At 51.3% G+C, this 23,220-nt stretch overlaps 1 protein-coding gene across 4 annotated transcripts in view; it reads right to left on the reverse strand.

Annotated features, from left to right (window-relative positions):
* The window catches only part of Evi5 (ecotropic viral integration site 5), a 227,066-nt gene that overhangs the window by 129,337 nt on the left and 74,509 nt on the right, over positions 1–23,220 (reverse strand). For 2 of the 4 annotated variants that reach the window (XR_013311272.1, XM_077649321.1), the window contains exon 1: positions 3,304–3,745. The exons of the other annotated variants lie outside the window; for them this stretch is intronic. Coding sequence is in view for 1 of the 2 variants with exons in the window: in XM_077649321.1 (XP_077505447.1) it covers positions 3,304–3,470 (167 nt within the window). In the remaining variant the exon portion in view is untranslated. Of the gene's footprint in view, positions 1–3,303; positions 3,746–23,220 lie in introns of those variants that run through there. 4 annotated transcript variants of the gene reach the window in all.

Below are 23,220 nucleotides of genomic sequence, written 5' to 3' on the forward strand. Positions count from 1 at the left end.
TCTTTACTCAGCCGTGCAAACCGTACAAGATGTCTAGACTGCGCACGTTGTACGTATCGGAAATCACGCACGGGTTCAACCATCGAACCGGCCACCTCGCCCCTTGCCGACGGTTAGCACGCCTGCGGCTGAGCCACCCGTTGCCAACAAGGGACAAGAGAGAGACCTGTTCAAAGCAGCGCCAGGAAGCAGAAAGGAGCCGAACGGAAAGGGAGGAAAGTGAGAGAAGAAAGAGCGGACGGTCATGTGCCTGCCACAGGAGCTACGCAGGGAAAGTACACGGCCCGGGAAGGTCCCGAAACATCCGGACCCCTCCTTGCATCCGCACCTGCTTCTCTCGGCGGTGACCGTCACGCAGGACCAAGTAGGAGGGATTTCCAAACGTCACCGTGGAAAGCTCGACCGGGTCACCGAGGATCTGTGAAAATGGACAGTCGTAACCGCGAGTGTGCCTCTCAGATCCGCTACTACAGTCACGGGGCATCTGGAGAAACGCGTGCTGATGTAAATGCACAGACGAGTTGGCTTGTCTACACAGAGGCACACACGCCCGCAAAAGTGTCACCATAGCGGCGCTCCTACTGTATGCAGTACGTTAATACCTTGTTTACCATACGACGGGTCGAAGGAACTGCGCATGTTTCGGGAAAGACGGTAGTCCATATCGCCCTTAATTTTGCTCCCCAAAGCGAAGTGCACAAAAACCAACACTCCACACAGTGGCGCTCCATAACTGCATAACGTAATCTGAATGCTGTGAACAGCCTTTTCAGTGCATTAGGTTCCTGAAGATGTACCAGGGGGAGGGGAAAATGTCTAACTTCTATGGCGCAAATCGCTATGCACGGGAGAAAACATCTTTTTCTCTTCTTTTTTTTCGGGTGCGCTTAGACTGACGGTTTCCAATTCATCGGCACGCAGAAGACCTGCAGCGAAAAGTTATAAGCCCACGACCTCGATGCATACTGAAGTCTGGCAAACGCAAGCAATGCCAGTAATCCGCACATCAAGACTGCCAGAGAGCTTAAAAGAGGACACCCGCCCACTTCCTTACACCATGGGGTCGGCTTCGGAGCAAACGATCGCAGTCAGCGCTCGTGAGGGCGAGCATAGGGGCATCGCTACCGCTAGTTTCAGTCGAGCAGCCGACGACCGTGGCGACGTTGTCGGCGCCTCGGCTCACAGTTGCAACTGGCGCTTCCCAGCCGCGGCAGGCACGAACGAAGCGATCAGAAAAAGTGTGCGCTGACAAATGTTGGCCTTCGACTTGGTGGAGATCGACGACTCCTGCAAGTAGGCCAACAATGGGATGCGTTCGGGCTGCGGGGTCGGGGAGGAAAAACAAGCACGAAATCGTGCGCCCGCGGACTGGCCTCGAAGCGTTCGGAACAACTTCGACCCGTGCGACGGCGGCGAAATCTCCTGTACGCCGTGAGCTGCCCCTCTCGTTTATTTTTTTTTTCTTCGTCTGCTCCGCCTGAACGATCGAAGCTCAGAGCCGACATCGACGACACGTGCAAACGCCGCTGTCACTCCCACAGGCAGCAGCAGCAGCAACAAAGCGGAATGAGGAGTTTCCCAGACTGGCCAGCCCATTCAACGATAGCCGCCCAATCCTGTGGAAACGTCCGCATTCCCGGCTGGCTGCTAAGCCTTTCTCTTCTCCCTCTCGGCCACCTGCTCTTCCTTTGCACGACTCCCTTTCAGTGGGTCCGATTAAAGAAGCGCCCTTCCCGATCGCCGCGGCGAGGGATCTGTTTTCCGTGTTAACAACGAACCTGCCCACTTTTATGCAGCATCCCGAAGGCGGCGCCATTCCAGCCGATCGCCGGGGGGGGGGGGGGGGGGGGGGGATACTCTCGATGCATCGAAGCGCCGCTACACGATGCTCCATAAAAACGTGACCAGACAGCACATCGACGCGGTGTAGGCGCGTTTATTGCTTCTTCAACGCGTCGCACTCTAATCGCTTGTTCCGCTCCAAAGAGCCCATGAGGAATGCGCCGCACGACCGCAGTGAAATGAACAGACTGATGGCGACGGTATGCCTATATGCTTCCACGATCTTCAAGGAGAGCCAACTTCGATGCCGTCTCCATTAAAGTGGAAGTTTGATAAGCAATGACTCTGAGGGGGGGGGGGGGGGGGGGGGGGGCTTACCGCGAGAGAAACGAGGACATGGGAGGAACCCTGTGTCCCTCTCATGTCCCTGTTTCTACCGCGCCAAGCCCTCCTCCAGATACGTCTTGATTCCTGCGAATAAACGCACCGAAGCCCGTGTGCGGTGCGGGCACTGGATTCCGATAACCAGCAGGTAGCACGCAGGCTTTTGGTGGCGCACGTTCGCTGTCGGTGAGCTTACGCTTTCTTACACATCCTCGTAACAGTTATTAGACCCCTCCGCAAACGCCGCATGTCATGTCTGCCGTGTACGCACGCAAATACATTAAAAAAGGGGGGCAGCCTTAGCGATTTATTTTTTCTAACAAAAGAGCCATCGCGGGTGTTAGTCCAATGCGGCCCGCACGTGCAGAGTTTAAATCATCAACCGCACCGCTGATCAGCGCCCGAAAGCACATACAAAGACCACGTAGTCGGAGTAAACTAAGACACCGAAAACTGCCCGGCGCACCTCTCGGGGTTGGCTGTTTTGCGCCTGCCAAGGCATCCGATCGAAACAAACTCTCACACGACCACCATCCGGCAAGTATTCGCCAACATTATCAAATAAGCGAAATCTCTCGCCAGTCGATGCACGGCCCTTCGCTGCAATCTAATTACACTCAGTGATTACAGTAATATGCGTTCGGCCCGATTGTTTCCGTTTATCGGCGCCTGCCTCAACTCTTCACCTCTCGGTAGAAGCTTTTTCACGCCCCCCAGACCGGTATACACCGGGACTTGGAGCAGTGTTCGCCTTTCGCCACAGGAAGCACTGCATGCCTACCGATCTAGTCAGTAGGAAAGCTCAACGACAGCTGTTCGAAGGGCGATCCGCTGTTTTGTTGGTCTATTCGAAGACCGCAACGAAGTGCCCAGGTTGCGCAGAGGTCGCTTTAAATCCAAACACGTAACCGATGACTATAGGGCCACACAGACAGGAGCGCCTGCGTGCTTTCATGCAGTCGCGCATGCAAAATTAATGCCGAACACCGCCGCGACAAAGCTCATAAAAAAGGCATTTAGCGCGCGCAGAAGGTCGAGGATTCGGCCTCTGCGCGAGCTCTATGCCCACAGCCGGCCTAACCGTGCACCAATTCTTCCAACCAGGCACCGGCCTCACGTGATGCGCGGCGAGCTCACCTTGCGTTCGTGTCGTTGAGGCCCATGGCTGACAGCGCGGCCGAGAACCAGACGCGCTTCTTGGCGGCCGGCGCAGAAGCGGCGACGTTATCCGCAACTTTCAGCGCCGATCGCCGACTGTTCGGCTCCGTCGCTGCCGGTCCGGCGTACGCATCCAAGAATCGCATGCACGCGGGGGTCGCACGTCGCGCCGAAGCCACCAGAGTCAGCGGCAGGCAGAAAGCGGAGCGCTGTGTACACACGCGCAGTGTTCACATCGTGGAAAGCGCGCGCGCGACAGTTTCGACGCGGAACAGCAAGATGCCAGAGCGCGCGCCGAAGTCTAGCGTCGCGAATCAAAGGCGTTGCGCCGCATAGCAGCGCGTAACCTGCCGAAACGAACGCCGCCCGACGAAAGGTGCGCGCAGCGATGTGGCTCGGCCAGCGGCCCGCGAAGTTTTTCCCGCTGCCGAGAGTTGGCCGGCGCCGCCAACGCCGCCAGCAGAGCGGAAGGGAACGAAAGAAAAAAGAAAGAGAAACGCTAAACGCAACACGACCCAGTTTGAGGTCACGTGGCCTCCCCCCCCCCCCTCTCCGCTCTCGGCCGATTGTTCCGGCCTCTGTCGGCGGACGCGAGAAGCGCAGGGAAGGAGAGGAGGTGGGAGCGTAAGAAGAAAAAAAAAACGCCATTGTTCTTGCGTTGACCCCTTCCACTTCGCCATTCAGGAGTTTATCTCGGTTTTCTTCTTTAGCGGCGATGTTTGACTAGTTCCCGTAGTAGTGCTCTTTGGCACTGTTCAAACAAAGGAAGAATACCGCCACTTGGCGTGAGAAATTATGAACGCGAAAAAAAAAAGTAGCACGTTTTCTTCCGAGTAGAGGGAAGGAAGTGGAAATCATAGAAGCCAGGATGAACACGGAACAAACGGAGCAAGAACAAACACGCATTTGTCTCCCCTCAAAACGACATACGGAGGACCCGTAAACAAAGATGCGCCAAGGCGAACCGCAGTCCAAGCGGGATAAGCCACGACTGCTCGAGGTAAAACGCCACAGTCAGCCCTGAACTCGATTCACACTAGGGCCCAGACTCGGCCAGACAAAGCCGCATTTCCAGGACGCTTAAGAATGAAAAAAAGTGACCGCACGTGTACCTGCCGCTTGTGTTACGGAAACCTTGTTGTGGCCAGGGATTCCGACTCGACCAGATAAATTATCTTTTTTTTTAATTCAGAGAACAATTTCGATCGAATCCGTGGCTCAGGTCGGAACTTGAGATGCAGGACTTAAGTTCCGGGCAACTTGTCGTACGATCAGAACAGTGTGTGCGCTACGTGTCCTCCTTACTGTACACTCGTTGTTTCACGCAGTACGAAAATGAACGGAATACACCAACTAGCCCGCCAGAAGTCACTTCTTGATTTGAACAGTATACCGGGCCGCGTTGCATGGTGGGTTCCTGTTTACGCTCCTGGGCCTAGATAATACGATAATTCCGAAATTCCAACTGCGTTCCTAGTAGTAGTAGTAGTAGTAGTAGTAGTAGTAGTAGTAGTAGTAGTAGTAGTAGTAGTAGTAGTAGTAGTAGTAGTACAACACTTTATTTAAAAACGCAAACCAAGTGCTGAAAGTGTGCTTCATCAGTCATACAAGGTGACGAGAAGCCAGCCAGGAATGGTGGTGGTAGTGGTTTTATTAAAAATAATAGTAAAAAGGAAGGACAAGATTTTTGCTAGCCCCGGCATCTGCCATCGATACTGAAGCACCTGAGCTGGGGCAGCGGAAATAAAGGACAGCAGGCAGAATGGAGAAATGAAATGAAAGAGGTGAGGGCACAGGAATAGAGGACAGGGGGAGAAGTAATATGTACAAACAAGTAATATGTACAAAGGAGAGGAATGGGGATGAGAAATGGGATAGAAAGGGAAGTGAAGAACCACAGGATAGTATAGGAGACAGTGTGCAAGATCGGCATGGAGTTCAGGGCTGGAGGGTGGTCGGAGCGGAAGCGGTATATATAAAGAAAAAATGTCCCGGTGGTGTAATAAGTGCGCTTGTCTGAATTGCCTAAACGAGTGTGTTTGTCAGAGCCTTCGCGGTAATGACAGCACATATTCGTCACCCCCGTCTCTCTATTTCCCAGGCTCACAAAGCACACACCTACCATTCCTCGAAAGCTACTCAAATTAGCCTATGCGCGGTAATAGCACTGGAGCATTTGATCAGTACAACTGAAAAGGTGCCTGAAGCACGTAAAGGTTAAGTGTGGCGGGGGCTACACCCCGCATAAGTGTGCGCTGTGCCGTTCTTTCGTTATCCAAGCCTCGCAGCTTTGTCCGCCTCCTTCCGACACTCCGGAACTTCCCAGAGCGCGAGAAGCGTAACAGGTTCCGCCACAAAGCAGCTCTGCGACTTTTCTTATACCACATTACACGTGAAATGATCAGGGGACGCACTTTGAAACGATTCTTCCTCCGACCCGTCATTTTGCTTCAGGTATACTCGATACCAGAGTCGCCAACGCACATTGCTCGCTAGCCATTAGCCGTGGCGTAACACGCTGCAGAGACTAACGATATGTAACAAAAGACTGGATCGGCGAAAAAATCACCACAGAGTGCGGCCTCCAGTGACTTCTGCAATGCTCCGTACGCAGAGGACGTTTACGAAGAGAGCCGATGTAACGGCCATAGCGGGCACCCCGTTAAGCAGATCAAGAAGAGCGGGTTCTTCTCTCGCGCGTTAGCGGTGCACGCATTTGAGGAAGTCCTTCCGAGGCCGCCATGGAGCTTACTGCGCGGAAAACTTCAAACCGTGCAGTTCTCCGCCGACCGAAGCACGGGTCTACGCTGAAGAAGCGAATCGCGCGCCAGGCTGTCAAACAGGCCCTGACCTTCTTCGTCACACGGCGGTCGTATAGTTTCTCGCGCGTAACTGGGATCTATAGGTTGCCTAGATGCCAGTTACATCTCCGCTAGAGTTCAAAGCTATGAAAGTGGTACACTTTAAAATGAACTGTGACACCGCGTGCGGAAACAGCCCGAAAAAAAAAACACCCTTGCTGGGACCTCAGGTAGCGTGGTCCGAATGGAGCAAGGACGAGGAGGCCGGAGACGAGGTTAGGACAAAAGGAGAACAAATTAAGCTTTATGCAGAATATTTACATCGCATGAAGTTAGAAATGAAAATTAAAGGAGAGGGGCGCGCGTGAGAGGCTATAGAGAAAGGCGCTTAATTGGCGCGCTTCGTCTGATCCTTTTAAGCGGCTCTCGTCCATACCGGTCCCTAGTTGATAACTCTAGTTAGCTCACAAATGTCCAATCACTTTTAGCTCATTCGCTTTAGTCTCCGCTCACTTCCAAAGTTGTAGTGAACAAGCAGTCTTGCAGGCGGAGAAGCAATCGCCGCCGGCCAAGTAGTTTATAAACTCAATAGAGACAGAAGAAATGAATGACTAGGATGTTAACAAGGCATAATACCCAAGTATACGCTACCCTACATGCGGAGGGTGGGATAAGTGCAACGAAAGAAAGAGCAAAGAGGAGGAAAGTTAGATTCCATTTTCTCCACTGGTACAAGAGGGTGCGAAAAGGCGCGATGTGGTGTCGCGTTTTACCTTACTCATACAAATAAAGACAGTGCGTATAGACAATCGGTGGAACCCTCAAGCATTACAAAGGGAAGGCGGATCTCGCGACGCCAAGTTAGTCTTCTGACTTTCCCCGTCGTGTTGAGTACTAGCAGTTAGGGCGCAATACAACGTGGAAAGACACAGGGGCAAAAGAGAGAGAGAGAGAGAGAAACGTGAACCAACAAACTGCAAACAATGAGCTGGCGATCTCACGCTACAGCTGCGCGGGTATTTTCGCGAATTTTTCTGCGAGTTTGGCTCAGCGTGCACGGTGTGAACAAAAGGGATACACTGTTGTTTCACTTGCACTCCGTTCCTTTCTGGATCTGCGCCTCCCTCGCCTATCGCGGCTGCACCGAGTGCTCTCCGAAAGATTCACCGCGCCTCGCGCTGCTCGTCTGGCGCCTCCGGCAGTGTACTCGCAACTCGGATGCGTTCGAAGCTCTCGCTTGGGCGCCGGCGCCTATCCGTCTCACATGCCCCTCCCCTCCATTTCTCGGGCCTTGGCGAGCGCTAGCACCGCCCTCTCCCTCTCACGCACCGCACTACTGCGTGCCAAATAAATCATCCCACTTGGCGTCAAAAATCTCGCCGCCCGAGACGTCTTCTCTCGATCCCCCCTTCTTCCGCAATCGGCGCAGACAATCAAGCTTCCTCTCCCCTCCCATCTTCCCCTCCGGCAGTGGGAACAGAGTCGGCAGCCAGCGCGCATTCGCGGCCCCGGTCGTTACGCGAATTACCGCCACGTTCGCGCGCTGACACACCATGCATGCGGACCGCTCGGGGGCGGCAAAAAACGGCGACGCGCGCTGGAACAAGGAGCGAGGCCGCGGCAGAGCCGGGCACGTGGCAACAGCAGCGCCACGCGTTCGCTCTCCAAGTGGCCAGAAGCGTCTCCGCAGAAGGCGCCCGCTCGTTAGCTGCGCCCTGCGCAGGGTGCCGCAGATGCAGTAATGAGGCCCATAAGCGGCCCCGCGCTATCTGGGCCACCGGTGATGGGGCAGGCCCGCACGCAACGCACCTGCGGCTATCCCACCTCTCACCGCGCCGCACGGACAGGCGACGCTACGCCAGTCAGCCGCGCATGGGGATCGCCGAGTCCCGAACCGACGTGCAGGTGCTCGCCACGCGTTCAGCGTATCCCGGGGGACATTTGCGAACCGCCGGAGCTGGCCAACCTTGGCGCGGCCGCGTTTCGGCAAAGATCAATATGGTGCGAAAGGATGGCGCTATAGCTCAGCACGCACGCAGGAATTCATATCGTACGATTAAAGGTATAATACCTAATTAGGGACCCAATTAACAACATAACTAGTAGATTATCGTTAATAAGCTGATAGGCACAGAAAGTACTCGAAAACAACCTGACAGAAGTCACCGCTACGAACTGTCCAATCAGCTAAAATGCTGCGTTTGCAGTGCAATATAAGTCGACTGTCAATAACTGGAGCCCAAAGGGGACCGAGGATGTGTTGAAATTATGCGGAATACGAATTTGGGAAAGCCTTCTCAATAAAGTCGACGTTGGCTGGACCCAAGCATCAGTTCGAATAAACCGGCAGTTCGTATTAACGAGACTCAACTGACACTCGTTTCGAAAGGCTCTCCCGCGCTACAAGCAAACAGCACAAGGCACGCGAGTTCACTGCTTCGATTCGCAGCCACAGCGACCACATTTCGACGAAGGCGCAACGTAAAAGCGTCAGTGTGCACAGCGTGCGTGCTCAAGCGTGCCATGTTCGTGCGAGGTGCGAATGTCGTTACATATTTCCTATTCGCCCATGACTGCGAAAAAAGCGTACGTGCGTGTGTACATCGCAAGCCGCCTCACCTGTTATGCGCGCACTAATAAAACCTACCTGCAGTCACGTGCTCGAACTGAGCTCCTGTCTCCGCACGGCGGCCTCCAGGAACAGCGCAATTAGTTTTAACCTCGGCGCAGCCGTTTCCTCCTCCGTGGCATCAGCGGCGCCGTATATATATATATCGCGCGCACCGAGTCCGCGTCCTCTCGCAATAAGCACCCGTGTGAGGCGGACGCGCGAGACTCCTCGAACCTGCGTGGCACATAAGGAAGCGGCGTGTAATCCGGCAGGCGGACAGGCCGGCCGCACGCGCTTTCTCCGGTTCCGGGAAAAGGTGCGCGGCGACGACGGATGGAAGAGGAGGCCATTACGGTTGGCGACCCGCGCCGTAACCCCTCGGGTGCACTGCACGCGGCCACGGAAACGCGGCCACCGTTGCCGCGGTAGCAGGATGCACCCGTTGGTCGGCCACACGGGCATTCATAGCGCGGGCCACTCGGTAGTTATACATCCGAGCTTCTGTGTACACAGCAGCGGTGCTGACGCAGCTCCGGCCGCGCGGGAGAACAGCCCGTTTCGAAATGTGCTCGGACGCTGAAGGCAGTTTAGAACAAGGCCAAACCAAACCGTTCTCCCGTCTCAACACAAAAAGAATAGGAAGAAGGAAAAAGAAAAGGAGACGTCGGCAGCTATGCGGCCGCGAGGATGAAATATGCGAGAGGTGAACGCAAGCATCGGACGGGGTCGTCGTCTCGCCCTTACACCGGTCGCGTTTCACAACACGGCCGAACAAAGAGAACTGTCTGTCTTTTCACGCGCAAGTCGCTCAGCAACTAGAACAGGACACGTGGGCTCGAGCGCGAGGGGGAAAATTACTAAGCAGGTAATCGGCAGAAGCCGGGCCAGGTGAGCCCCTTATATCGTGAAAGCGAATAATTTACTCGGCAATGTCATCTCAAATACCCTGCAGCTTAATCGTCCTTGATGCACAGTCTTTGTAAGCTCCACACTCCAGCTTAGGCCACTTCGCTGCCATTACAAAATTTCAGCGCCTTTTATTTCACTAAAAACTCGCTTGCGGAGAGGAACGCTGAACTGCTGCCTTTCTATTCGACGATTGCACGCCTGACTGCAAAGGCACAGATAATATGAACGCCTACTGCAGTGTACTGCCCCGCTTGTCAGACACTCACTCCGTTACAAGGGCACGCCAAGTCGTGCACGGCAGGAATTCCCGGTGTCGAGCTCCATCCGGCGCACAAAGACGAAACCTTATTCAGAGCTCGAAAACTCGCGGGACTAGATATCCAGGCACTCCGTTTCTGCTCTCTGGACGAATTACCTCCGCCGGGAGGGGGAGCAAAGAAAAAAAAAACCCAGACGACGCCCGCCGTGACACAGCAGAGACAGCAACGGCAGAGCCCAGTCGCCAAGTGCAAGGAAGTCGTTGTGCAAGCGGCCAAATGGAAAACCCGGACAGGGCCGCGCAGCGCTTGGACGCTATAAATAAGCGGCTGTCGAACCAACCCGCACAGAGACAACGAGATGGGAATAGAGGTGGTGCCTGGAGGCAGGGGGGGGGGGGGGGGATAGGACTGGTATTCGACGTAATGGAAAGGAAAGAAAAGAGTCATACCAACCAGGCTCGCACGCTTCGCCCGAGATCGCGCGGAGTGCCATCTTAATCGGACGCGCTCGATCAGGCGGCGACGCCGCTTCCCCAATCCGGGATAAGTGCGCCGCGAAGAAAACAGGCTTCTCCTTCTACTGCGGGGGCGGACCCGGCAGCCCACTTGCAACCGAGCACCGCTCGCCGCTGACAGGGAGGGAAGGGATACAGGGGCGAGCGCGCAAGCCGGATTGCCCAAGCTGCGCAACCACTTCGCCTCCCCAAAGCGGGATCCTTTTTTCTTCCTTCTCTCCGCAGGCAGCGAGAGTGGAATGCTGCGTCTGGCCTCCTCCCATTCGCGCCTTATGGGACAACGAGGGACCGCCGTCGTTTCGGGGAGAAGAAGGGAATGTTGCCGCTTCGCGGGGGAAAGAATGCTGTCGACGGCAGGACGAGTCCCTTTCGAAGACGGCTTATCCCCGCTATCCCGGATGCTCCTCCCGCTCGTCGATAATGCAGCGAAATCAAAAGCACACTACAGAGGTTAGAAGGAGCGTTTAAGCATATTCCTGTTGTAATGTCGCACCAACATCGATTACTAGCCATAAAAAAGGCAAGAAAGAGACTGCAGGAAGAGAGTTGCGCACTGATTTCAGGCAGGGAGGGGAGGTTCTGCGTTGCTGTCTTCATGCATGATGACTTGTTCTGAAACACTTTTTTTTTTTTTTCCCGGGAAAGTGAATGTAAAAAACTCATCACGAATTTATGATGGGAAACCGGCGCAAAATAAGGCGTTGCCTTTGCCATTAATATTTGATGACCTGGCATGAATAAGTACGTCATAATGACGCCAGAAATTCAATATCCATTTTTGCAAGGGACAGCCCCTCCCAACAACCAACGACAATCCGATTCCGAGTAAAAAAAAATGTGCCTCTTATCTACGAGATACAATTCGTTCCTTCAGACGTGACGACAACCGTGATATCACGGCTTATATGAAAGAAGGCTGTGTCGTTTAGCAGGTGGTTCCATCATGCCTTATGACTGTGAAGCGCTGCTGCCGTATACATAGGGGTTTGGCTTTTCGGTTTCAACCGAAAAAAAAACGATAAAAGTAAGCCGAATTTAGTTTTTCAAATTCGGTTTTAACCGAGAAAGGTCAGTACTGTTGGCAGGCAAGGCGTAGCTAGCTGACAGTTGAGTACGAGTAACACTCAAAGTTGTAAATTAACCGAGTAGGGAAACCAGCGGCGTGATGAAGCAGTGACATTGCTGAATAAGCCGCGCAGTTGTGTGATTTGAGCCATTTTTCCGATTGTTTACATTCCTCTGCAGACCGGGAAGCAGCACCTCCTCGCCGCCTGCAAGCTAAGCACTGTTTGTTCACTGTCATCACCCGCTTAGAGTAGCTAGTCGGTTAAGTAGGTTTATCAAGTGCTAGGAGGACAATGACACGAAGCCATGTATGGTCGTTATGGAAAGTATCATGTTCGGGCTACTGCGATGATTGAGCCACAGTTCAATCGCTGCCATCAACACGCAGAACACGTGATGTCCCGCCCTATACCTCAACCAGGCGCGACAACCCAAAGAACACTCAATTTGGTTCTTAGCAATAAATACCACTTGCGTTCTTGACTGCTGGTTGTCTCATTAAACTTGCGTTTATTTTTTTAACGAGGAAAGCAATTCTTTCTGAAAGCACACCTCCAAGTGCAAAATTACTGGCAAAATTACTGGCAAACGAATTGCTCATGCAAACAGAAATGCCGAGATAGGCTATAAGTGACTCTTGACCACCCAATATTGTCACATTAAATCACCGAAAAAAGCCAGTAATTCATTCGTCGAAAATAATATCCGCCGAGAAAAAAACGAAACTTGCATTCTGAACTAAACACCGAAAAAATTCCGCCGAATTTTCGAAAAATAAAAATCGAAAAGTCCAAGCCCTACGATACAGCACTGGTATGGCTAAGAGAAGAATCAGCAGGAGACAATCAACTGTGCGGTCAGTACTAAGGTCTCGTAAATAGGAGCGCATACTCCGCTAAGGCCCCTATACGCAGATTATTAATCGCATTTGCGTGATGTCGTCTCTCTCCTATCACGCCATGCAACACTAACAAAACTCCGTAGCTACGCGGCAAAGCGAAACACTAGTCAGACTATGCGTAAGAATGTTTAATAATAATAACTGATTTTGGGGGAAAGGAAATGACGCAGTATCTGTCCCATATATCGTTGGACATCTGAACCACGCAGTGAGGGAAGGAATAAAGCATGGAGTGAAAGAACAAAGAGGTGACGTAGAGGAGGGCTCCGGAATAATTTCGACCACCTGGGGATCTTTAACGTGCACTGACATCGCACAGCACACGGGCGCCTTAGCGTTTTGCCTCCATAAAAACGCAGCCGCTTCAACCAGCGAGTTGTAACACGCGTGTGAGGAGCGCAAAAAGGGGAGAGAGAGAGAGAGTTAAGAAGGCACTGCTGTGCGGCCCTCGCTTCCCCATCACGAGCATGCATACACATTACTACAATCCCTCCTTTTTCAACAAAATGCACCCGGGCAGCACTCTCGGCGTTTTCGTGATTTATTGCGCGGTATGCCCGTTTCTGCGTTGTTCGTGGCGAGGAAGCCCTTCCTTTTTATGGAGCTGCTTGCAGGTCGCCCTTTCAAGTGGGCTTGGTCCCGGGGGGGCCACTCGACGTACTTCAGTTTCTTTACGGCGCGCGGCATAAACCTCCCGCCCGCCATGGCGCTGACTGGCCCGGTCAAAACAACGTTGCTGGGAAGACAAGTGCCGGCCACAGCGGCCCACGCGCGAGCGGCCACAATTTACGCGCGAGACGCAAGCGCGGCACTCATAGAGCCCCGCAGAAAGGAAGCTCGTCCGCACCCCTTGACAAACATCCACCGCGCCTTGCCTCGTTAGGCGTAACCCAGGTAACGCTTCCAGTTACCCGGGTAACACCGCGAGCGTTTATACTCCAGTCATCGGTCGTCTCGTTCACATCGCCGGGAGTACGAGGCAGTGGCTGTGCGTGTCGCCACAGGCCGACGAATTCTGCTGTCCGCGACATTCCCTACGTATTTTTGAAGTCCTCTTTTTTTCTTTTACATTTATTAATGTAAACTGCTTAAGCGTGAACAATCGTAAACACTGAATCTTACTAACAGAAGCAGCGAGCGAAGCCTCAACTGTGAACTGACCGTGGGACCCACTTGGCCCGAGGCGTGTACTCGCGACAGAGGCAGACCTTGCACACCGAGTGCAGCGTTACTCGCACGTCGAAAGAGAAAGCCTCCTTTGAACAGGCTGAAACCTATCTTCCGCATACATCCCTTCACAAACTAACACCAGCTGATAAACCAATATACTTCCAGCTGGCCCCCCGAAAAAAAAAGAAGCGTACACGCCTAGCCACTCGGCTTCGTTTCGCGAAAATAAAATGCACATCCCACGCTGTGGTTGTTTTCCGTGCCCGGCTATCGTGACCGAATTCTCAGATCGCGGTATATACAACGGTATAGTAACGAGAGCGCTTCCGCAGATAACTGGGCGAGGTTTTCGTGCCTCACTCAAAACCCAAAGCTGCCAGAAAGCGCAGGTCGCGCGCTGAAGGGCGCTGTACGATCGTTTTTTTTTTTTTTTTCCCCGTATGCGCACGGGCGCGTGAGGGCGCGTTGCGGATGAGGTGTTGTACGATCAAGTTTGCAGCATGCGACCAAGCGGACGACTCCGGCGTTCTGATTGGCGCGCTCGTCAGTGCTTCCCGCGCGGCAGCACAGGCATGTGCCGTGGCAAAACACGAAGATATCTTGCCGCACGAATACACACAGATTGATATGGTGGCTGACCCGAGACATGTTTAGCTGTGAGAGTGTTCGTAGCAGGTGAAACCCCGATCGGCTGTGACAGCCGTGGATCTCGGCGCGGCCGATTCTGACGTCCGCGAACGAAGTAGCAACAAACTTTGCAACCCCGCAGGCGAGGTTCTAAGATTAACGTTTGCGCTATTTCTACTTCAGAAAGTGAAAAAAAGACATCACACCGCGATCGTGACACAACTCGTTCGACCGCTACTCGGCTAGACTCCGCTCAAGACCAACCCATATATGCAACCGTTCTAACTACGATCTAAGGTTTTTGCCTCCTAATATTTGAAGAGTGCCCCCATTGAAAGTTACGCTATACCCTAACATGTAATAACGATTTCAGATTGACGACGCGATTCGTATCGCGAATTCTCGGAGCCAAGAATACGGGACTACAACAAGCTATATAGGTTAGCAGTACAGTCATATTCGATCGCTTGTAACTATAACAGGGAAATTCACATAGCTCAGATCAGGCACAGGTTAAATCATCAGTTAGTCAAACTAGCACACTGCAGCCTTTTTACATGTATTTTAATTGCCCTTATTTTGTAGCTTTTCCAATTAATCCATGCACACTTTAGTTGACAGTAACAATATGTCAAGTAATCAGGCCTCCTTCCTGTCTCCCCACTTAACTGTTATTGCAAAAGACACTTATCTATTCGTCGATATATGTAGTGTGTATCTGAATTGTGCATGTATTAAAAATTCCATATTTTAGTACTCTGCTGTCGAATACGAACCCAAATACACGAGAAAATTACGACATTCCCCGTAATTTGGAATATGTAAAATCAGTTGTAACTGCACCAGTTTTGCATTTCACAGAAGAGTGACCTTGCAAGAGTACTGCTTTCTCTCTGTAATGTTATTCGGTCCGTTAGAGAAGCAAAATTGAAATAGCACAGTGTGGTGACAGTTAAAGGGGCTAAGCCATCTATCACTGCACTGAAATGCAAACCTTTGTTTTTTGCACAGTGACAGCAGGCGGCCAGTTTTATTTTAGCAGTAATTCCTTAGCTCATATTGCAAAGAGAACTGCACAAGCTAGAATGCAGCAGTGCAAACAAGCCTGGAGAGTTGTGCTCAGAGCCAGTCAATGGTGACACATGCAGAAACAAGCTGGCATGTTGTCTGCACAACTGCGAAAAATTCTGAAAGTGCCCATGTTAATCAAAACAAAGCGGTTGCTTAGTACTTAGTAAAAGGCTATACATGCCTTTTACCTTCAGTGTAAACATAACATGATGTGGGAGTTGGTAAACTGGGTTACATCTGGACTGCTCCTGGTTGAGGTTGGGAAAGAATACTTCATATATTCAGGAAAACAGGATGTGCACTGACCACGCATAGTACTTATCTCAAGCAGAATTTGTAGAAATATATTTACAAGGTGAAAGCTGTGTTGTTGCAAAATACAATGAAATAAAAACTAAGCAAATAAGTGTGTGTAGGGCATACATGCATATATCCTCTCATATAGCTTTACAGTAATGTTTAAGACCTTTCTCTGAGCAGAAAAAAACTGAGGGATGAAAACAGTGATTCTGGTTCCCAAAACAGCAGATAAACGTGACCATTGTCTGCACCACTTGTCATGTATAAAATTCTGGAACGTGCTAGCTGTTATTAGCAACATCTTCTGCAAAGTAAAGCTTATTTCATTGTCAGTTTGGTTTTCAGACTGCCAAAGTTCTCTTTAGGCGTACCTTATGTTAAAATGATTTAGTTGTTAACCTAACTGCTTGAAGATGCTTGCCTAGGCTATGCCTACTTTTCGGCTTCATACAGGGAGTGTATGAGAATTTAAACAGTCCTAGAAGGGCTGCATGTATTAGGCAAACAAATTTCTTGTTTTGTGGCCTCCTTTTTCGAAACAATGCACCAAAATGATAATCCTCCTCAGGGCCTTATAAGAAAACTCGTGTTGCTAATATAAGGAAAAGAGCAACTCTATAAATAAATTAAGATTGAGTACAGGTTTGTGCCTTTCCATGCGTTTCACTGCCGTCAATGTAAGAAAATCACATTCACACACAAAATTCACAGCAGCTGTAATCTGACTCCATTCATGACAACAGAGCTGTATGTGAAATCTAGCTTTATTATAGAGGAGAAGGAGGCACCCTTTTATAAACACTGTAAATGCTGGCCCCTTAACATACCTGGTTGGCCATTTCAGATGAGGATAAGGATAAAATGACACAGGCACATAACAGTCACATGCGTAAACACACGCACCTAGAATTTTAACCACACCGCATAATGGAAGTCTCTGTGTTGCTTCGCTTGAAACAGGGTAGGATAAACGCACAAAGTAAATACTGACACATATCAGCTCGTAACTGTGACAGGTATGGCTGGCAGTAAAAAACTATTAATGCAGTCCTTTTTAACATTGCCAAAGAGGCCATTCCCGAGCACAGAGACGGTTGTTCTGGAGGGCTGGAATGTCGATACTGATAGTGGGATGGCAGGCCATATAGCAATCAATGAAGACTAGTTAAATGGAACAGGGAAAGGAAGCAAGGCAGCAATGTGGGCTAGTTGGTTGTACATTTGATGGGAATAACGCGCTACACACGGACAAAAACCGACAACTGAAACGACGGACACAGGACAAGCGCGCACTAACAACTAAAATTTATTCTGGTACGAGGGCACATAAATACATTTCATGCACATGCCCAAAACAATCAATTAATTGCCACCGGCTGTGTTGCACGCTCCTTCGTTTCTTGATTAGTTCTAACTCCTCACTTCATAACAACACCGAGGGTGTGCTTGCGCACTCGGCTTCACCGGCCTCCCATATCTCAAAGGCTTCTTTTATTTTCTTTCTTGTCCTTTGCACGAGCTAAAATTGTAGTCCGTTCAAAGTAAGGTGAACATTTGTAACTTGCACAATGGGGTGCTTGTCCTGTGTCCGTCGCCATCGTTTCAGTTGCGGTTTTTGTCCGTCATTCCCACTAAGTGAAAGGAAGGTCATTAATGAATGTAAAAAAAAAAAGGAAGGGCCAAGTAGATTACCTTTCGGTTGCCCGAGATTCCAAAAAAAGAAAGGCAGGATGAGCAATGGTTAGCATAGGCCAACTGCTGATAAGTGGCTAGGATCACTTAAATCCCACTCAGAACAGTAGACTGCAAGACATTATTTTATAAAGGGTTTTATCGCATGCTTTCTCAAAGATACTAAGGTGCAAGTGTATGTCGCGAAGAACGAAAAGTTGGCTATCACAGGTGTGCTTTTCAAAAAGCGTACCGATTTGGACGGAACAATTTAATGGGCCACAACAACTTAGCAGTGTGAGAGTATATAGTGTTTTTCACGATTAGGAATCCATGCTAGTCACAGAAATGGTGCAATTGTGAAAGAAAGCACATCGTCGAGTGCAGAGAAACCGCCCTATTCAGAATGACCCGGCCAGAGTCGAGAGCGCGGTTATTAATCACCCGCCCGGGCCAAGCATCACGCCACGGAGAAAAATAGCCTCTCACTAGGCCTCCTCCCAATACCCGCTGCCGATGGCGGAGCCACGCAGACCCGAGACACCGCTTTACCGTTTTGACGCATGCTGCTGAGTAAACAAAGCAAAAGAACAAGAGCCGCGGAGAGCTGCCAGATTAAAAAGGGGGGGACGAAAAAAAAATAATAAACGGCAACACAAAAGCGCACCACAATCAGAGGAGAGAAACTTTATCGCGCCAGAGACGCCATTTTTCTCCCCCCAAATTGACGCGTAACCCGGGAGATTTTAAGAAGAAACAAGCACAGGACACGGCGCAACGAAGAAAAGCCAAAAGTATAGACAAAAAAAAAAACGCGAGTCGAAGTCGTCGAATATTAAAAAAAAAAAAAAATGAGCACGCCTCGCCACAGAACACCTCGTACTGCTGCTTACGCTCGACTCAAAAAAATCACGCGCTGCAATCACGCTTGGTCAGGTTATGCAAACACAAGAAACGCGGCCAGGAAGGGCGCCAGACGGATGAGCTGAGGCTGGAAAGGAAGTGAGCGATAAGGAAAGGAAAAAATAAATAAGAAGACGGGGGGGGGGGGGGGGGGGGGGGAGTACGGGAGGCCCATGGAGTATAATGTACGCGTCGAACGTGGCACACAAGCACATACCGCGGACACGGGACAGAGCCGCTCCTTCGACTTTTTTTTTTTCTTTCCTTACTCCGTCTCGTAGGCGTGAGAAATGAGCTTTCGAGAGACGAATGGCTTTCTTTTCTGAAAGTGCGCGTTTTGTATTCGCAGCAGGGCCAGGCACCGATTCGCCCACTTCCGTGCAGCACCGCGGAAGGACCCGAGCACGCGGAATGCGTGGCCCGCGCGCGTTGCTGCCCAGCGAGGCACGCCCCGCGCTCGGACGGCCGCGCACCACTGTGCGCGACGCGGGCCCGGGCGGCGGCCTTCTATCCTGTTACGCACGAGCTAATGGAACGTGAAATTCGAAACCACACCGAGGGCACCGGTGCCTGCCGCAGAAAAGGCGCGGAGGGCTTCGGGGAAAGACCGCCGCGAGCCAGCGAAGCGACACGAAGTGCCGCTGGTCTCGGACTTGGCCATCGGCCGGCATGGCGCAGCTCCCGCCTCCCGGGCGCTGAACAGAACTGTCGGGACGAGGGCAGAAGCCGTTATGCCCCCCCCCCCCCCCCCCCCCCCCCTCTTCAACCCCACTGGCTCTTTTCCCCGCTTCCGAATTACCCAAGAAGCGAAGCATGTCAATGGGCAATCCTTAGTTGGCACCCATAGCGCCAGAATAATAGTGACAATAAAGAAGTGTACAAGTTCAAATAGAAAGGGAAATGTGAAGCTAGATTCAGATTCGAGAATAAAGAAGGTGGTTGGTTGGCAAATGGGGTTTAACGTCCCAAAGCGACTCAGGCTACGAGGGACGCCGTAGTGGAGAGTTCCGGATAATTTCGACCACCTGGGGTTCTTTAACGTGCAACTGACGCAGCACAGTAGACGCGTACCTCTGGCATTTCACCCCCACCGAATTTCGACCTCCGGGGCCGGGATCGAACCCGCGTATTTCGGATCAGCAGCCGAGCGCCGTAAGCACTGGGCCACCGCGGCGGCTGAGAATAAAGAAGAGAGGGAACGAAAGTTTAAAGAATAAAATTTTAAGACAACAAGAAACACAACGGGGATGGAGAAAATGGGCGGGAAGAAAGCAAGGGGTGGAGGTAAACCGACCAAGAATTGGTTTTCTCCAGAAGAGGGGGGGGCTATGGCCATTCGTGCGATGGCGGCTTTATTTTTATCCCCCGGGCTCAGAGTGACAACTCAAATTCGAAAACGGAAATAAGCAAGAGCAGGCAGGAATGGAACGAAAGCCGTGTGCACGTACGTGTTCACGGTGAGAAATGCGAAATGCAAACGAGGCTGAGTTTTTATGGAGGCAAAACGCTAAGGCGCCCGTGTGCTGTGCGATGTCAGTGCCCGTTAAAGATCCCCAGGTGGTCGAAATTATTCCGGAGGCCTCCACTACGGCACCTCTTTCTTCCTTTCTTCTTTCACTCCCTCCTTCATCCCTTCCTTTACGATGAGGTTCAGGTGTCCAACGATATTTCTGACATTTCCTTTCCCCCAAACACAATTATTATTATTATTATTATTATTATTATTATTATTATTATTATTATTATTATTATTATTATTATTATTATTATTATTAAACGAAGAACGCCGCAGTAGGCGATTTAACAAACTCAAGAGGAAGGCGGAGGGCGAGCAGTAAATGCTCGTAATGTGCGCGCGTGAATTGTTCAAGAGCGAGTTTCAAGTAAGTCGACGACGAGGAGAGGAAGGTTTCGCGGTCCGCTCAGGGTAAAGGCCACTACAAGCGTTCGACGGAAATGGCGGACCATTAAAAAGAGGAAAATTTAGAAGCAAAATAAACGAAAAAAAGAATAAACAGGCACTGCTTTGTCTTTATTTCCCAGAAAGGCAAAGCAAAAGTGTGAAATTAAATATTTCACGACAAAGAAAGCGTTCGCCTTTGCTGTCATGACAGTTCACGTTTGAAACAGCACTGCGCTTCGGCTAAGGAGACTTCGGGCCCGCAAGGGAGTTTTTCGAACTCCAGTGCTGTGCTCAGACACCTGCAGCATGTTTGATTTAAGTTCTGGCACATTATTTCGCCCTTTGGGGCCGCCGCGGTGGCTCAGTGGTTATGGTGCTCGGCTAATGATCCGGAGTTCCCGGGTTCGAACCCGACCGCGGCGGCTGCGTTTTTATGGAGGAAAAACGCTAAGGCGCCCGTGTGCTGTGCGATGTCAGTGCACGTTAAAGATACCCAGGAGGTCGAAATTATTCCGGAGCCCTCCACTACGGCACCTCTCTCTTCCTTTCTTCTTTCACTCCCTCCTTTATCCCTTCCCTTACGGCGCGGTTCAGGTGTCCAACGATATATGAGACAGATACTGCACCATTTCCTTTCCCTCCAAAAACCAGTTACTATTATTATTATTATTAGTCACAGGGAAGACCACCAGGTGAGCAAACGCGCACCGATCGGCACTCGCTGCGCCGATCATCGAGAAAGTGAAGAACCAATCCAAGAGGCGTCATTTAAAACTGGCGGCCGATACACTAATGAATCCGAGGCGCCGACGCTGCATGCTTCCGCGCAGCGGGATCCGGCCGTATACGGAAGTACGTACACCTTCCCCGCTCACGACAGCCCATTCCATTACCGGCGCCGCCTCATCGCCTCGCCCGTTCTGCGAAACGAACACGTGCGCCATTATTATCCGACGACTAAACGCTCCCCCTCCCCCGGGTCAGGCGCCCCGCTGCGATAAGTGAAGCCCATCCAAATGCGAGGCCTCGGCGGTGAGCCCGCGCGCACCGAGACGAGGGTATGATCGCGTCCGTACACGTTCCAGTGTCGGTACAGCCAGGTATACACACTGCAGCGCCCAGTGCCAGGTTGGAGCGATAGCACGCCGCGTTCGGCTCTGCGGGCCGTCATATTTGGCGCAAGGGAAACGGAGGACAGCACACCGGGCGAGCAAACGGCAGACGAGGGGGGCAAATCAATTACGTCGCGATAACGGCTCCGCACGAGCGGCGCGCCACGATTGATAAGCGCGAATTATTAATAAGGCCCAGAAATGATAACGCGAGGGCGTAAAATAAGCAGCCGTCATCACTACACAGCGGAGCGAAGTTTTGAAGAAAAAAAAAACGACCCGTTGCCCAGGCAAAACTGAGCCGCGGACGTATACGGATTGCGCGCTTTTCCTCCAATTCCTTCTTTTTTTCTCCCTCTCTCTTCTATTTCCCCCTGAGTCTGGCACCAAGAGCGGAGACGAGAGGATTTCGGAGAGCATAGAGCAGGGAACCAGGGCTAATAATAATAATAATAATAATAATAATTGGTTTTTTTGGGAAAGGAAATAGCGCAGTATCTGTCTCATATATCGTTGGACACCTGAACCGCGCCGTAAGGGAAGGAATAAAGGAGGGAGTGAAAGAAGAAAGGAAGAATGAGGTCCCGTAGTGGAGGCCTCCGGAATAATTTCGACCACCTGGGGGATCTTTAACGTGCACTGACATCGCACAGCACACGGGCGCCTTAGCGTTTTTCCTCCATAAAAACGCAGCCGGAAGGAGTGGCCTATTTTGCTGTCGCTGTTGTTGCGCAATACAGTGTTTATTAAGGCGCAAGTTTTACTGGGATGCGTCGGCGGTTTCATGTCATCAAAACGTGTCCGCAGCCATTGTGGGAAACTAGAAAGACAGAACGTCTAAAAATTGGTTATAATCGAAGGGGGATGATGTGAGGATGCGGCGGAAAAATTTTAGTGACGATCGGATGAAAAGTTAATTAGAGCCAAAAATGTGCAAAAAGTGGCCGTGCCAGGGCAAAAGTGGCGCCAAATTTTGAAACGCCGGAAGTGTGCCACGTAACCCGAAGTGTGGACAGAAGCAATGCGCGGCGCCAAATTTGAAAGTTTGGAACGAAGCGTGGTGGAAATTATAGACGAATCGCTACAAATTCTCAGGCAAAGAGGAGCAAATAGAGGCCACGAGTGCCGAAGAGGCGTCAATGCTTTCGCATTATTGCAATGTGGGTTTCCGCAGTGACATCGAATTTTTTTTTTTTGTATTCGTGCTCCCCTCATATATGGTCCCTCATCGATGACCCCAACTCTGCAAAAAAATGCCAACTCAACTCGCCCCGAGTAAGAGCCGAACAAAACAAACTCTAGACACAGGGATTCTCTTGTGTTTTTGCTAGAAAAACTCCGCTGCTGCTACCTCCACTACGGCACCTCTTTCTTCCTTTCTTCTTTCACTCCCTCCTTTATCCCTTCCGTTACGGCGCGGGTTCAGGTGTCCAACGATATGCGAGACAGATACTGCGCCATTTCCTTTCCCCCAAAACTGATTATTATTATTATTATTATTATTATTATTATTATTATTATTATTATTATTATTATTATTATTATTATTATTATTATTATTACTGCCGCTGCCATTACTACGCAGTTAACTCCTGCTTACTGCCTAGTATAGGCATTTAGACGGTGCTGAAGCGGCGCTTTCAAGGCCGGATGTGGGCGTGATCAAGTTCTCGGGAACGAAAGAACAGTAGATCAGCGACTGCGGCGTTGTGTTCTGGCTGGTGCGCGGGCACTGTTAAAAAGGGGACTACTTCCCTTCCATCCACCCGCCGTCCCTCCAACGGGTCATCCGAGGCGGCCCCGACTGAAGAAACAACAACGGGCCCAAGCGGAGCGGAAAGTTATCGAGCCTTTGAATCCTTGCCGGATTTTCTTCCTCGGGAAGAGGGCGAGGCGCGCGTCGCCGGCAAGCGTGTCGGCGAGTGGCTGCCCGGAATCTCTCCAGTTTGAAGCGAACGGAACCAACGGTGCGCACAAGTCGCCAGCCACTCACACGCTGCTGCTCTCCGTTTCGGCACAACGCCCAGCCGCTTTAGCCGGGAATGTCCGCCGGCCCTCGGCCGAGAAAAACACGGTG

This window comes from Amblyomma americanum, chromosome 1, assembly GCF_052857255.1.
Source record: "Amblyomma americanum isolate KBUSLIRL-KWMA chromosome 1, ASM5285725v1, whole genome shotgun sequence".
Lineage (NCBI taxonomy): Eukaryota > Metazoa > Arthropoda > Arachnida > Ixodida > Ixodidae > Amblyomma > Amblyomma americanum.